Source organism: Zosterops lateralis, assembly GCF_965231275.1.
Source record: "Zosterops lateralis genome assembly, chromosome: 13".
Classification (NCBI taxonomy): Eukaryota; Metazoa; Chordata; class Aves; order Passeriformes; family Zosteropidae; genus Zosterops; species Zosterops lateralis.
The window spans coordinates 13,911,817-13,928,053 of NC_139773.1; the positions used below are offsets into that span (position 1 = coordinate 13,911,817).

General features: G+C 46.0%; 1 protein-coding gene across 12 annotated transcripts in view; it reads right to left on the reverse strand.

Moving 5' to 3' along the window:
• Positions 1–177: 177 nt before the first annotated feature.
• AKAP13 (A-kinase anchoring protein 13) overlaps positions 178–16,237 on the reverse strand; it is a 206,436-nt gene continuing 190,376 nt past the window's right edge. For 9 of the 12 annotated variants that reach the window (XM_083870764.1, XM_083870765.1, XM_083870767.1 and 6 more), the window contains 11 exons: positions 14,827–15,008; positions 14,663–14,745; positions 14,158–14,337; positions 13,280–13,444; positions 12,109–12,177; positions 11,142–11,212; positions 10,595–10,639; positions 9,358–9,408; positions 8,476–8,925; positions 6,461–6,773; positions 178–5,633 (listed from right to left, as the gene is read on the reverse strand). In XM_083870764.1, coding sequence (XP_083726890.1) covers positions 5,584–5,633; positions 6,461–6,773; positions 8,476–8,925; positions 9,358–9,408; positions 10,595–10,639; positions 11,142–11,212; positions 12,109–12,177; positions 13,280–13,444; positions 14,158–14,337; positions 14,663–14,745; positions 14,827–15,008 — 1,659 coding nt within the window. In that variant the 3' untranslated portion in view covers positions 178–5,583. The remainder of the gene's footprint in view (positions 5,634–6,460; positions 6,774–8,475; positions 8,926–9,357; positions 9,409–10,594; positions 10,640–11,141; positions 11,213–12,108; positions 12,178–13,279; positions 13,445–14,157; positions 14,338–14,662; positions 14,746–14,826; positions 15,009–16,237) is intronic. The other 3 variants (XM_083870770.1, XM_083870761.1, XM_083870760.1) reach the window with 3 other exon arrangements.

A 16,237-nucleotide genomic window follows, 5' to 3' on the forward strand; every position in this document is an offset into this window, starting at 1 on the left:
ATTTTTCAAGAGGAGGAAAATAAGTTAAAGAGTCCAGTGGGTTCAAACTGGAGTGGAGATGATAAAGGCAATGCAAATGTTTGATTACATGTTGAGGTTAGGGCTCTTCATTCAGCCTTGGTGCAAAAAAGTCATCAGCAAAAATACCAAAAGTGTGGGAATAAATCAAGAAGAAACTCAGACTTAAAATCAAATTTATTTAAAAGAAGAATGACTTTACAAGAGGTTGATACAGATAACTAAAAGGAAGATAAATAAAGCTTGTTACAAAACCTAATGGTTTCTGGCAAGTTACAGAAAAACTGAAGAATTTTACAGTCAATAACCAGCTTTTTACATAATTACAAATTAACATACAGCGATTAGGTTTTACTCTCTTCTTTAAAAATCTTTTCCCCAACTTTTTTTTTTTTATGGGTTCAACATGAAAATCCAAAGCTTTTTTTTTTTTTTCCTTTCTTATTTTTTTAATAAGAAACAAACCAAAAGCAGAGGTATATGAAGTTATTATCATACACCTCAATGTTCTGAGAATTACTCAAGTGCATTCCATTATTAGTACAAAATAAACACCAGGCTAAACTTTAACCATAGGCGAACTGAACCGGACATAGATTTTTTTTTTTTTTCAGTGTTTAATATTGATAAAGAAAATAGCAGGATTACTTTAGAGCATGGAAAAGATGGATACCTATAGACAGCTTAAATACATACAAAGCTCATAGCTGTATGCAAAGCAGTGAATGTTATCCTGTTCCCCCCTCCCCCCAAGCAATGGAAGCTGATTTATATCTGGGCAAAGCATCAGTGTCAGCGAAATGGATGTGGAAGGAAAGGCCACAGAGTCTTGGAAAATGCAGGTGGGAAGAGAGCTGGCATTACACTTCTCATGACTGAAGAGCACAAAGTGTAGGAGATTTGGCCAGTTCAGCTCGCCTATATTTAAAAATTAGCTGTATAACCAATGAATTGTGGATTGCTGCCCCTTCTGACAAATGAAGCAAGAGTTGTGAGCAGCAGGGGAGGTTTTTTATTTAAATGGGTGCCCTAAATCATGATAAATTCCCAAACCTGGCCAGCAGGCAAAATAATTTCCAGAATTCTGGTTAACAAGGAATGTTTTGTGGGATTTTAGCAGATACTCTCCTGTGTCCCCTGCTCAGTCCTCCCTTGCTCCATGCCATAGATATCCTAGACTGCTTCCTTGGGATTTGGCACCTAAAGAACCTCTTCTGACTAGGTGGCATGTGGAAGGACTGGAATTGAGTGTTTCAGCAACAGCTGAGAAATCCTAGTGACTCAAGGAAGGTGCAAACGTGACTGGACTCTCTGGATGCAAATCCACAGAAGCTGATGGCATTACTGTGCTGCCCAGCAGTGTCACACCTCCAGAGGGAAGAGTCCACCCTCAGTGGGGATGGCAGCTCCTCTCCCAAGGAGGGCACCTGGGAGGTGTCCCAGGGGCCTGGACATTAAATACCTTGGTGCATGGAAAAGGCCTCATCCCCTCACATCTCCTTCACTCTGAGTTTCTCCAAGGAAAAGGAGATGGAGGGAAAACCACTGGCAGGGCTGTTTCCCTATCTGATGTGAGGAAGGTGATGGTGAAGCTGACATGGGCTCTCCTGGGGGCTCTACCTGAGCCAACAAAAGCCAGTTCTCTTGTCCTGCCATTTAACCTATCTGCAGTGGGACTGTAGTCAGACTCACACCCATTTTGGTCTAAAAATAATACAAAAAGCTTGGCTCTTCCTCCCCTCTTGGGGAAAAGCCAAACCAAACCAGGAACACACCTACTTGAAGCTCTGATTTTGCTGGGGATACAGAGAGGGAAGCAATGGCAAAACTGATTGTCTCCAAATAAACCATAATTAAAGGGGGAAGACCAGTTCCATTTAAAGTGCTTTATGGCATCAAACTGACATCAAGTTATGTGTTGAGATGATCACTTAATTTAAAAGAATCTAAGGCCAAGCCCACACAACCCCATTGAGTCTCCTACCCTTTGCTACAGCTGCTCTCTGCTGCTGGGTATTCTGGCACCCCCAGCTAATACTGGCCACTTCTCTACTTGTCTGAGCCCACACTCTCACTTTCCCTGGACACTGAAACCCCTCCTGTTGGGCAGTGGCAAAAAGCAGGCCAAAAAAAAGCCCAAGAAAATCAAATCTGATCTCTGCCCTCCATGAAACACGAGCACAAACAGCTCCAAAAGCCCTCACAGGATCCTCTTCTCCTCCAACAACATGGGCTTCAAACAGATTGTTTTGAACCTACTCTGAGTCCCAGGAACCCAATGCAAAAGAGGGTAGTTTGGGTGCTCCAAATGGGATTGAGGGACTGGCTCTGGGAACTAGCAACAGGCTGGGCTGAAGAAATAACATGCTTTCAACTAGTGCAGGATGCCAGGCATGAACTGGAATGAACACAATTTTAGGGCCAGGAAGAGGAAAGGTTTTGGTGCTGTCAAGCTGGGACCATACTCCAGCAGACAATGCTAGACAACCTTCAGGGATCAGAGCAGGAATCTGACTCCAGGAACCTATGCCAAGCCTTTATAAAGAAAATCTGAGAAGGGAAAAATAAAAGGCTAAAGAGATAAAAACAAGCCCTTACCTTCCTAAAGGTGAAAGGAGGAGGAAGCAATGTGGGAGGAAAGGCTTCATTCCAAAAAACTGAATCATACAGTAACAGACATCCTCCAGGGACAAAGGTCTGTCCACCAGAATTTAAGACACAAACAGCTTTGATACACAGGATTTCTGGTCAGTGTATTTCTGACTCACACCTGTGATTTCTGTCAAGGAACCACAGGGACCTTGGGAGATCACTTAGCCAATAGTATTTGCACTTCAAGCACTGAATGCTCTTTTTGATTTGCAGGTCAGGAGAGATGGTGAAGCCAGGCAGACTCAATCCTGCTGTCCTGGGTCACACATCCGCCTTTTGGTGCCCTTCTCAGAGCCAGGGGACACTGCTGTGTTGTGAATATAGCATGTGCTGGGACTGAGGAAAAGACAGTGGGATAAATTGAAAAGTTCATAGTGGCAAAGGCTGTTCCAGACTGAGGGGAACTCAGACACACCAGTGCCCTGATCTCTGTTCACACACCAGTAAATTAGCCACGCGTTGCTTTGGTTTCCAAAAATTTCAGCTTGGCACATTTGTGTTTGCAGATGTATAAACTGCAGGGCAGGAGTTACTTTCTGAAGCTGGTGGTTTTCTTATGAAAAAGGTACCACCACACCACCAGCACGTGCCTCCTTCAGCTCCCCTGGGGTCTGAGAGAGCAACTAGACCCTCACATCACTGCAAGGCACTCCATGCTTTGCTTTTTCCTTTGCCTCCAAAAGGAATGAGAAATTAAAACAAAATGTTTAAACAAGGAAACTAATTAACAGGAGGAGCCTTGTCTGAAGTTACTGTATTTTTCCAGACTTTTTTTGGCCTGAAGATGCTCCGCCTTGAAGAAAGCTCTCAGCTGAAATTGTGTGACTTTGGGCATGGAATGAACTGCAAAGCAGCACTGCCCAACCCCATGATTTGTAGGAAACAGGGAGATGAGAACATTTGGTTTACCAATCTTTTGGTAAGAAAACAAAACAAATAAACAAACCAAAAAAATAAAGGGGGGGAAAGAGAAAAAAATCCTCAAACTATTCCCCAAACAAAAGCAAAAGTAAAAAGAAATAAAAAAATAAAACCAAGTAAACTTTAAAAAAACAACTCTTTCAGATAAAATGAAAGATAAATATTTTTGCAAGCCCTGCTTGCAATTATAACAAGCACCAAATAATATTAAAAAAAAATCTCAACCCTTTTTCCTTTCTTTCTTTTTTTCTCTTTTTCTTCGAGTTTTAATAGTGTAGAGAGCTTCCAAAGCAAGCAGGGTTCCTGCACCAAGACAGCCCAGCCCAAGCATCCACCTCACCATCAATGCTGCTGATAGTCATCAGCACTAACTCTGAAAACTGTTGTGGGTCACCAGCTCTTGACAAGCCTGAGAGCAAATTGAAATAAAACAACAGTACAAGAAGAGAAATTATTTGTTATTTTAAAGGAAAAAAAAAATGGTAGGAAAGGAAATGCACCTGACAGCTTCAAACTCTTGAGCTAAACCTTGACCTACTTTGAAGCTGGTCACCATTTACAAATCCACTTGGGTAATTCTCCTGACAGGGTTTGGAAGAAAAGTGATTTTAGAGAAAAGTGTGTCTCGTTGCATTTCTCCTCCGTCATTGAACACATCCCTGTATTCTACAACTCTACAGACTCCACAGCCAGCACAGCAAGGACTGCCCTTGGACCTTCCTGTTCTGCACAGACACTCCACCTTGGACTCCAGACTTGTCCCACAGGGGGTTTGTTCATCAGAACCTTTTTCTCCCCAAAAAAGGCTCCCAAGTGCCCCGTATTGCACAGCCATAGGGATAGGAGGCAGTGTCTCACTGACCTGCTGGGACACTGCTGCTCTCACTCTGCCTCAGAAACGAGCAGGGCAAGAGAGAAAATCCAGAGAAACAGAAGCCCAGTGGTAGCACCTAAACCAGGCTAAGAAAAACACGAAGAACAGAACAAAGACCCCTAAAAGCAGATTTTTAGCCACCTCCCCTCACTCACTCATTAGGCTTCTATGGGGATGTCAGATGCAACTGGAGAGCTCTATTCCAGCCAAAACATAATCTTTACTTCAGGATGGGAGGGAGTGGGCTGAAGCTCAAAGAGATTGTGTAAAAAACCTGTTGCTTGCTGTTGTTTCCATTTGAACAGTCTGTCCTGGCTCCCTGGGATTGCCTTACCAGACTACCAAAATTCTCTTTTCTATATACCCAGTAATGTTCTGCTTGACTCTGGAAACAGTTTGACATTTGATTCCTCTGCCCCACAGAAATCGTTCAGAATGATTTTTAATTTTGATTTTTATCCTCTGAGTTGTTGCTTCTGAATGCTGTTACTGCTTCCTGGTGTAAGGTACCCTTCTGAAACCAAACAGCCCCTATCCCATGAGCACAAAAGGGGTGTGCAGGTCACTGTGTTACAGTCAGAGCAGTAAGGGCAAGATATTTAATATCTACACACTCCCTGAAAGTCCTCAGGTATCATCTATCCCCACTGTTGGACCTTGGCTGTGGGGACTGTAAGCATATCCCAGTGGATACATAGATACATTTATGTATATATACAGTATATCTATATATGCCAGTGTATACGCACCATTTGTAGAGTCCTAATCTTTTCCTAAATGCTTGGTTTTGGTTCTTTTCCCCAGAAAAGGGGAATTTGAAGGCACAAACCCCTTAAGGCTATGTTCTCTCATCCTTTAGCAGTAAGAAGAGACAGACAACATCTATCCCAATCCGTTTGACCCCAGGTTTGCACAGGGGAGATGGTCCTGTGAGCCGTGCAGGCACAGCCTCTGCAGGGAGAATTCACAGGAGAGAGGCCCTTATGCACCACTTAGCACTGAGTTCAGAACATGTTTTATTGAAAACCTCCAGGTGCTTGTCCAGCCACGTGCCGTGTCACAGGCAGGGAGATGTCCACAGAACCAATGCCACGAGTGACCACTGCAACAGTCCATGCTCAGCAGAAGATCTCCTCACCCTCTGGAGGTGCTTCTGACGAGTGAGAATCTGTGGCACCAAAAAAAACATCATGTGAGAATCACTATGGGAACACAGGGACACAGCAGGCAGAGCGGGGCTCTGTGTGCACAGAAACTCCGCTGTCTGCCAAATCCACACGGCCCCTTAAAAGATGCCCAGTTCCCTGATGAGCTACCATGAAATTACACCTTGTAAAGGGTGAGATTTCCTGTGCACAAGCTGGAAAACATCAGTGAGCTAGCATGAATGAACCCGGTCATCCGAGGGCATGGGATCAAATTTCATGTGGGTCAGAGGTTTGAGGTGCAGCTCTGAGTCCTAAGGGGATGCAAAACTACCAGACAAAAAAAAAAAAGCTGTATGTTTTTGTTTCAGATCAAGAGACAAAACAGACCAGCTTGAGGGGAAAGGAGAGGCCACCAGAAGGCTTGTGGGTATCACTTCCAAACTGCCACAAAGCTAAAGCAGACATCAATGCCTCAGGAGCTGCAACAGCCAGGAGCAACCCAGCAGCAGCTCCTTCTGAAAGCACTGACACTGAAGCAGAACATTTTCCTCCTTGAAGCAGAGAATCCAGCCCATGGAGGATGCTCAGGATGGGATGGGAAGAAACAATGAGAAGAATGTGTGTCCCTCTTACAACCCCAGGGGCTACAGGACAGGCAGAAAAGCCCATGGAAGATCACTTCAAGCTGAGAAATCCACTCAGCACAGCTGCTCTTCTTTCCCATCCCTGTGTCACCAGCCTCATTTAAAGCCAGATTTTGTGGCTTTCACAAGTTTCAAGCTGGCTAAAGGAAAACAGCCATCTTACCAACCCTGGAAAAACATCTGTGAGCTCCCCTGACACTCACCAGACTGCTGGGAGCGATGTCCCCTGCCCTTTTTCTTCTTTTCCTTCTTCTCCTTTGGTTTGGCTAAACTGAAGAGGCGAGTAGGCATTTGAGTCTGTTCCTCAGCTGCCTTGTTAGTCTGGTTTGTTGTGCTAAGCAAATGGAAAGTGCTTTTCTCTTTGTGTGTCCTTGAAAGACTGTTCCTTTTGGGGGAGACAGACAGTTCTGCATCAAAGTGCCCTTGTTTAGGAAGGGAAGGGTTCTTCTGCATGGAGGATTCATCAGTGCTGGACTGGGAGGAGACTCTTGCAAGTTTCTCATGTAGATTTGAAACCTAGAAAGGAAAAGTGTTTCATGAAAAAGGCTAGCAGAGAACATGGACAGAAAAGGCATGTCCCAGACCACTCACAGAGGTTGCTCTTGTGAACATCCAGCTCATTCACCAGGTAAAACGTGGTCCCCATCCAGGCCAAGTAAAGAGAGAAAAGCCCTCTCTGTTCAAGATGAAAAAACGAGGCACACAAAGAGTAACACTCCACTATCTTTTGCTTCTACATGTACTCTGCTATGTATCAACAAGCCAAGGGCAAATATTCTCTAAGATCTCAATAGCAAGACTCACCCTGCATCGTTTGCACACACAGATGGTGGCAGGAGGCCAAGGAGCAGTGTTCCTCTCTGGGAGGGGAACGCCAGCACACGGCACGGGAGCGCCATGTGTCAAAGAAAGGCTTCCCAAGCAAAAGATGAAAGCAAAAGCATTTTTCCTGATATTATTTTTTTTTTTCCTAACGGCTGTCTCAGGATGTAATTGAGCTTGCACATTCAAAGGGAAGATCAAAACAAGCCCAACAAAGCTCGACTGAACTCTCTATTAATAGCTCTGCAGTGTCAGTCAGATACCTGTCTTGAGATGGTGCTTCCTTCTCCTAAATCTCTTAGGCCTTGCAGGCATTTTACCTCTCAGCCTCTCCCACAGCATCCATGCCCTTATCTGCAAGTGCTTGGAGCTGGAACAGCTTCACTGGCTGCTTGGAAAACTGGCTTGATCAGGAGCCAGGTGGGAGGGAGCAGGACCTCCTTTGGTGATTAGCTTTTCAAGAGATCACTGCTCAGTGCCACAATTAGGCATCCAAAATCATTCCCATTCTGCAATCCAACATTTACAAACTAACTCTGCTACAGCTCTAAGCAAATTACAGTCAGAATTAGTGAGTTACAAACAAACAAATGATCAACAGGCTTAAGGATTAAATTCATGTTTTGCCAATGGTGCTTGATCTTCTCAGTCAGACTGCTGCAAAGTTGTAAAGGAATAAACCTTGACTTGCTGAAAAATGCCCAAACCAGGATCTGTGTGTGGGTGTTTCTTTGTGGTTGTGAGCAGTCAGACACCAGAAGCCTCTTCCAGCAGAGCTGGAGACCTTTGCTCACTGAGCCACAACTTGGCTGCAGGTGCTCGGTCTTCTCAGGACCTTTGCTGGATATTGAGCATCCTTTTGGAGATGGATGTCAGCATGTGAAAAGCCTTGCCCTGTAGTTATCAGCCTCACAAGTGTTTTTTGTGACAGCTGGAGGCTGCAGGTTACACAACACTCAGGCAAAACACTCTGCAAAGGAAGAAGTGCCTGATCTTGTGCCTGACTGCTCCCCAGAGCTCAGCCCTTGGGTGAAGGCCAACATCAGGCAGTGTCAACCCCCTGGGAGTGCCTGGGGCATCTTCCCTGGGAACCTGCCACCTCCTCTCTGCCATCCCCCCGACACAGAGAGGGAAGTGGGCAGAGCTCAGGCTGCCCAGCACTGGCCAGGCACCCCCAATACACCATGAAGCACCAACACTGGGAGTGCCTCAGCAGCTCCAGAGGTGCAAAAAGTGCAGCATTGCACATCATATAGTGCACATTGTAAGTTTTAAACACCAGTCCCCACGTCAGGGGCTGGGCTGGCACCAGCTGTGTGCCCTGTGAGGAGGAGCTGGCTGGGAGCTCCCTGCAGGGATCAGCTTCCCCGGGAGCCTGGCCATTGGCATCATTTACCTGGTTGTGGTCGGGCTCCTGCCGCATCTGAGCGAATCTCTCCACGTCCTGCTTCAGCTGCACCTTCTCCCTCTCCAGCTGCTTCTGCGCCGTGCGGAGCCGCTCCAGGTCGAGCTGGTAGGCCGCCTTCTTCACCTGCAGCTCCTCCCGCTCCCGCTCCAGCTCCTGCCTCAGCCTCTGCACCTGCTCCTCGCGCTGCGCCACCTCGGCCTCGTGCTCTGCCAGCTCCTTCTCCCGCACTTCCCACTCCTTCTCCCTCCTCCGCCTCTCCTCCTGGTGCTGTGTCTGCTGCTTCTTCAGGTTGGCCAGCTCCTGCCGCTGCTTCTCCAGGTTGCGCTGCTTCTCCTGCTCCAGCAGCGAGGTGGGCCGGAAGAAGCTGCGGCTCAGAGCCCGCTCGCTCAGAGCCAGCTTCTGGTCCTCGATGTAGGTGTCCTGCTGCAGCACCACGCCCTGGGAGAGAGGAGACACAGATCACTGCAGCATCCTCTCTGTGGGGAGAGGCCCAGCCTTGAAAAATTCATACTGAACCCCTTCTCCCACCAAACTTGCAGCTCTGCTGCCTGGTTACCAGAGCATGCTGGCAAAGCAGCTTCCCAAATTCAGACCCAGCCCTGAAAACTCTGTACTGAACCCCTTCTTCTTCCACCAAACTTTCAGCTCAGCACTGCTGCCTGGTTACCAGAGCACACTGGCAAAGCAGCTTCCCAAATTGAGACCAGCACTGGTTCCCTCAGGCAGCAGCTCATTCCCACAACCTCCCAGCTGGCCCTGGGGTGTCCAGCCATGCAGGGTTGTGACGCAAGAAGGGGAGACAAGGGGCAAAGCACGACTGGCAGCTCAGGCAAGCGGTGTGTGGGGACCAGGATGAAGGGCTAAGCCTACCTGCAAAGCACTGAGCAGCTTATGGAGGCTGGTAATGGTTTGGAGGACCTGCTGCGAAAAAACAGAAGCACTGCTGTTAGATCTCACTGGGTGCAGGGTACGTGGACAGCACCCTCTCTCTTGCTCTGTGTCCCACCAGTGGGTCTGACAAGCTGCACAGCTTAGCTTAACAACTCTGCACCCTGCTTTTCCTCACTCTTCTCTTGCAATGACTGCATCAATCCCCTGAACACCAACACATCCCTTGAACATCTTCCAGAAGTGCCTGGCATCACCTTCCTCACTTCCCTAACTGTCATTGCAGCAGGGGAAGGAATGTCTGCAGAGGCACCTCCCAACACAGAGCTCATGGGTTGTTCTGCAAACCCTTTCTCACAGCATCAGCTTGCTCAAGAACAAGCTGAGTAATTGAGATGAAGCCCAGAAGTTAACTTAAAAACTTCAGGAAAAAAAAACTCAAAGGGTTAAAAAAAAAAAAAAAAAAAAAAAAAAAAAAAAAAAAAAGCAAACTTTAAATGATGCGGACTATTTGTACCCTTCTCCCCCAGCTGACCCATACAGGACCCACTATCAGCAGGCAGAAAAGCTGCACTACAGCAGGCACACAAGTGCAGCAGGTGTGTTCTTGGAGGCTTTCTGAAAATACACAAGTGCAAGCACCTCAAGCATCAATATAGAGCAAGCTACTTTGGAGTGATGCCCTATCCCTAAATTTAGCCTAGCTAAAAATTTAGCTCTGAATCTCTCATATCCTACAATTAATTTCAAGAAGAAAAAAGAGCACTTCAGTATTTGCAGTAGTGGAGTGATAGCCAAGTATTAAGAGAACTGCTTCTCATTTTGTCATTAATGCTAATTGGGAGTTATGAATGTGTATCAAAGGGAGAATAGAAGTCTAATTGCCCCAATTCACTGCACCTGCAACATAAAATTAAACTCTCTCTGTCTGCAGATGCTCAATAAATACAGCCCTGTGCATCCTGGTGGTAATTAACCCTTGCTGCTTATAATCAGCACATATCATCTTGCTGGCAAGCAGATGAGAATCAGTGAATTCCCTGTCTAAACATCCAAGGTTAAACAAATAAATGACACAGTGGGTTCAGCTTAATGTATTTAAAAGTCTAGATGTGCTTCAGCAAATTAAATGTGTTTTCTTCTACATTATCACCTATTGAGACAAATTCTCTAGCCACTTAAATGAAGGCAACAGCTGAGCAATGGAATCAATTCTTACCTCGTTATTCCTTTTCAGCATGAACATCAAATTAGCATTTCCACCCTATGACAAGATCACAAATTTAATATGAGGACAATGAAAAATCACAGCAAATGTCTTCTGAAGCTGAACTAATGACATCCATTAAACACTCCCCTCCACCTTCCATTTTGGGAGAATTCATGCATGCTTTTAGGCCACTTAGAATCATACAGAACAAAATGTCAATTAGGTATTATTTTGCAGTTATGTGATGGATTGATCCCCAGAAAGCAAAGGTGCAAGGTTGTAGCTGACCTTATCATTTCAGTAACAATGCAAAATTAAACACATGCTCTGGCTGACCTGCAGACAGATGGTGGCTAACCTGTGCCACTAAGGACTATAACTGATTTACAGTGGTTTTCAAGTCAGTGGTTTTGGGTGCATACTTCACATTTTATTTTACTTTTAACTTATTAGGATGTACCTAATTGTCAATAAATTTTCAGGCATTTTTCAAGGCTAGAGCTGTCACTCCTGGAATGTGAACTTGGTGGGGGCAGACACACAAACCAAGCTGTACCTTCTTTAAAATACTGTCTGACTCTGTTCTCCGAAGGTCCTGAGCATCGTCTCCTTCATCTTTCGCTCCACCTAAAGGAAGAAGCCAGCACTGACATCGGTTATTCAACATTTTTAAGGCAGAGATGAACTTGCTCAAGTCTGAGAAATTTAATACAGGAAACTCACATGTTCCACAAAAGCGGACACAGAGCTCTTGACATTTTAACTAAATGAATTTGAGCCCTAAATATACGGAACACGTCAGCACTACCAGAAAAAGTGGATGTGAATTTAGATTAGGGTTGACTTTGGTTTCAGAGAATGTGCTGATAAATTCAGCACACTGCTATTAACTGGTGTTCTGTCTAGCCCCTGCACTGCTGTCTACTACCACAGAATACTTGCTGAGAAGACATGAGGCAGCATAAGAGCAGATGGAGGATGATAACAGAATCATATCAGGGTATATTATTGCAGGTATAGTTTCAATGCCTCTCTTGTGCAAGTTAATTTACATCTGGGTCAGATACTGCTGTGCAACACCCTGTGTAATTCTATCCTAACAATTTATCATTAACCTAAGCTATCAGATACCTGGATCTTCAAAGGGACACTGGGCTTCTCTTTCTAACTTCCCTGTGGATGGCTCATATGAGTGCTCCTGAGCAGGACTGAGCTGACCTGTGGGGACAGGAGGGCTCTGACCCTCGCCCTGTGCTGCCCTTCTGCTCAAAAGGAGTCACACATCCTCTAGCTCTTGCCAAGACTCTTGTACTCCCATTGCCAGCTGAGATGCAGCCCATGGGGAAAACCCACACCTGCAGTTGCAACCTTCCTTCTGCCACTCTTAAAGATAAGTAACTTTGCATAAACCTGAATCTGCAGCAGTGTGAAGGACACACATCTGGTGCAAAGGCCCCCTCCTCCCCCCACCCCTGAGGCTGGCTCTGCTGTTAGAGGCTGACCCTCAAGTTCTCCTAACAGACCTGCTCTCCTGCGCCACGTCCTGGGACCTTCCACCTCTCTGCAGGAGGAAACTCCTCCCTTCTGCTTTGCTGGAGGGGAGAACGAAGGGGAGTCAGGTTATAAGCCTTGCCCGAGGTTTCACAGGTTGTGAACAGAAGAACTGGAGAGAATGCCAGGTTTCATACCTCTTGGGCAGAACAAATGGGCCCTGCATTCTTTTCCCAAAATCTCCCAAGACCCTACAACTACTGAATTAGAACCAGAGGGTTTTTTCTACAGAAAACTTAAATCTGGGCAACAGCCTGAGGTTGTCCCATTCATCATTGCAACAGAGAGAGCCACAATCCTCAACAAACCCCTCCAGTGTGGGTATTTTGTCATCATGATGACAAGGCCTGTGGAGGGCTTTGCAGCTCTCCAGTAGAACTGGGAAAGCCTCTACATAGTTGTCATGTCTGACTGTCTGGAGCTAACACTGCTCCTTTAATGCAGGAGGTCAGACGAGGTCCAACGATGCCAGTGCTGAGACAGACACTAGCACAGCAAAACTGGTTGTATTGGGAGTGTGAGTGAGACCACAGAGAAAGGAATTTGAGGACAGGGAAGTTTCTGATGACTAGAGCAAAGAAAGAGGGCATTGGGAAGCAGCCAACTATGCAGCTGAAATAAGTAGTCACACATTTCTTTGGGAGAGACTTAATTGGAGGAATAATACATGCAGATGTAGGTGGAACATAAATGCATAGAGAGAGCAGAGACAGGGGAGAAGGTGTTTGATTCAGCAATATCCACGTCCATTTGTAAATGCAACAGCATCAGGCTCCTACTGGGAAGGAAAGTGAAGAACAAAGAACAGACCCTTAGATATTACAATATTAACACAGAGAAGCTAATTTATTGAGAAGTCAAATGCTTTCATGTGGCACATAAGTAAAATAGCAAGTATTACTTAGAGAGAGCACAGAGAGGAGTGAAGAGTTCAGATGTTTTACCCTTGCAGAGCCACAGGTTCTCAGCTACCCTCAATCTACCTGTACACAGGCTTTTTTCCTAATCTGTGATTTAATCTATCAACTCTTGTTGGAGAGGAGTTGTGAAACCCAAACCACCAGCTGAAGCCCTTGTGAAGCAAGAGGATATGATGATGTATATTATTAACAAATTCTGGTGTGCACATACGGAACTACTCACCCTTGGAGGCGTTCATCTGATGACTGTCGAATCCTCCAAAAGTTTCTGCCCTTCTAGGGAGTGAGATGGGGCCAACTCCTCCCTCCTGATCCATGGCAGTGCTGCTGACCTGCTGTCCGAGGGCAGTGCCCAGGCTCCTGTTCACCAGGTCTTGCAGCAGTTCAACTGAAAAAAAGCCCACCTCAGGTTTCTGAGCTATTTTCATTCCTGCCTGAGCTCAGGTCAGAAATTATTTGGTGTACAATGAATGTAGGTTTCTGTGACAATGACATGAACAGTACACACTGATTTTGCCCTTGCAAAAACTCACTCTGTCTGACCACTAACTCCAACTCTTGGAGATCTGCCCAAGCTCTCACCTCCCTCTCGTCCTTCAGGCAACCTCAATGTCCTCAGACAACACCATTTAATAATTTTAGCCTCTCCAAATATCATACTAGAAAGTACCTTGAGCTTCCACCTACTTTTGCCTTTGTCAACAGAACTGCTTGTCCCTTGCAGGCACCACAAGTGTCTGCTGGAACCCAAGCCCCACCCTCACATCTTGCTGAGACTGAAGAACAGCAAAAGCCTGGATGCTCCAAATTTCAGCCAAGGATAAATCCCATGCTGCTCCTGACCCCAAAGCAGGTTCAATGCATGGTTTCCTTTGTGCTGATTTTCCTGCCCTCTTTCAACACCTCCCAATATCTGCTTCCTTTCCTGATCCTCATGACCCGTCCCTGAGACAATACCATGAGGAGCAGTTTCTCCTCAGTTTGTTATTCTGACAAAGAGAAGTTTCCCCTGTAAAAGTGGTGCTTGAGAACTGATGCCTTCACTGAAGGTGACCAATCCTAGTTGGTTACTATAACTTACATGCCACATGACTGGCTCACCTTCATTTATTGCAGTTTTCATGATTGCCTCTCCTTTTGGAGCCTCTTCTGTGTTGGCTCTGAAGAGCAGCCTGGAGCCTGGCATCTCCTCCTGCACAGAGCTGTCTGCCATGTCCTGGAAGATCTTCGTCTTCTCCTCCAGCAAGAGCAGGATCTGTTTATCCTTTTGCTGAAGTTGTTCTGTGGGGGTGAACAGAAAACAGGGATGAAGACAGAAAATAAAAGCCTTGGCAAGGCAACCTGAGCGATTCCTGAGATATTGGCCCCATCTAGTGGAGCACGACAATATGTGCTGGATTTGGCAGCACAACAGTGCCCTGGGCAATCTGGCACAGCAGGCTCAGAAAATAAATAATGCAAGGAAGGCGAGCTGCAAACCAGGACTGCAGTTATTTGCTGGATGCAGGACTGAAAAAAGTCAACAGTTGAATCACAAAACCCAACCCCAAAACTCCCGTACATTTTTCCACCATGGCTCCCCAGCTCTGTTCCAGGCAGATTTTACCTTTCAGTCCTCTCACTTTCGCATCGGACAATTTCTTTTCAAACTCAGACTCGCAAGGTACTCCTTCATCTTCATCTCTATCCCTGGACAGGAGAGATGGCTCAGTTAGTACAGGAACACAGGCAGTGCACCCCATGCCTCACAAGAACAGCTGAGTGTCTTACATGGTGTGCATCGTGTCCTGAATGATCTGTATCCAGCCGTTGCGCTCCTCTTTGGAGCTGGCATGGACTTCCACCATTTCGGGATCCTTTCCACCCATGCTGATCAGGAACAAACCTTTCTCTTCATGAGCTACTTCACGTACAATCAACTTCTTCAGAGAGATCACAGTGGATTTCTGGTCCTTCAGATGGAAAGAAATGGGTGAGGAGGGTGACCAGAGCCAGCTCCCAGATTCAAACTAGCACTGAAAAGGTTCCAATAAACCACAATGCTGCATCTCTCAGGTTTGTAAGCATTTTCTGAACATGCTGGCTAATTAAAAAAACAAAATAATTTCAGTGGAGTCACACAAAAGGGATGGGTTTGCTTTCCTCCAGCGATTGTAGGAAAAGCAATTTTACCTCACTTCATTTCAAGTGAAGTTTAATTCAACACTGACTCTGTGGTTTTGTAAACTGTACCATACTTTCCTCTGATCTCATTTCCTACTGACCACACTCTTCCTGTCACTAATATCACAGCTCCTAACACTTGATGCAGCTTGCTAGCTGGCTTCACACACAGCATCTTCACCATCCCTCTCCAGGATAAAGTCCTGTTTTCAAATCCCACAAAACCTCTTGGTGTTCTCAGACTGCTACGTGAGAACTCGTGTGTGAGGTGATGATCACTGTGTGCTATGGTCTCTGTGTCGTCAGCCTGCTGGGTTACAGCGTCCCCAGGCTGCTGTGTCATCTGCACACAAGTCAGTCCCTTTGTGCTTTTTATTACACGCTACAGCTGGGGTGATCTACTTCACTGGCAGGACTTGTATGCAAATCAGCTTCCCCTGTGTAGGGCACTGAGCCTGTGCAGAGGGTTGGTGGAACTGGAATAACAAATTATCAGCTTTGAAAATGCTCAAAGAGTGGAAAGGTCACAAGGTTTAGCCAGTCTAGACCATGCCTGGAAGGTACAGCCCAGCAGACTCCATTAGGCACCAGGTTTTCTTTAGCAGGTCAATGTGCCCAGCCCTTTTTGGGGGCCTACCCTCAAACCTAATGTTTTTGCTCCTGCACATTGCAAATATATTTCTCTGACATTTATTTTCAAGCTGTTCTGTTGAATTTACTGCCCTGGCATTTCACCTCACTGCCCCCACAGCAGCTCACAATGTATTTGGACATTTCCTTCTGCTGAGGTTCATTTTTACAATGTTTGCATTATCCCCTCGCCCCCTCCCAGCCCAGCCCCTGCTCCAGTGTGCACAAACTGCAAAGCACAAGTGTTTTGAGTGACAGGCAGGTTTTCAAGGCCAATTATCAGCTGTGCCAAGGCACTGCAGGAAGGGGAGGTGGGGCATGAAGACATGTTTTCCCATCAAAATGAATGGAGTCTGCTCAGCAAACAAAAATGTTCCAAGCAAGAAAA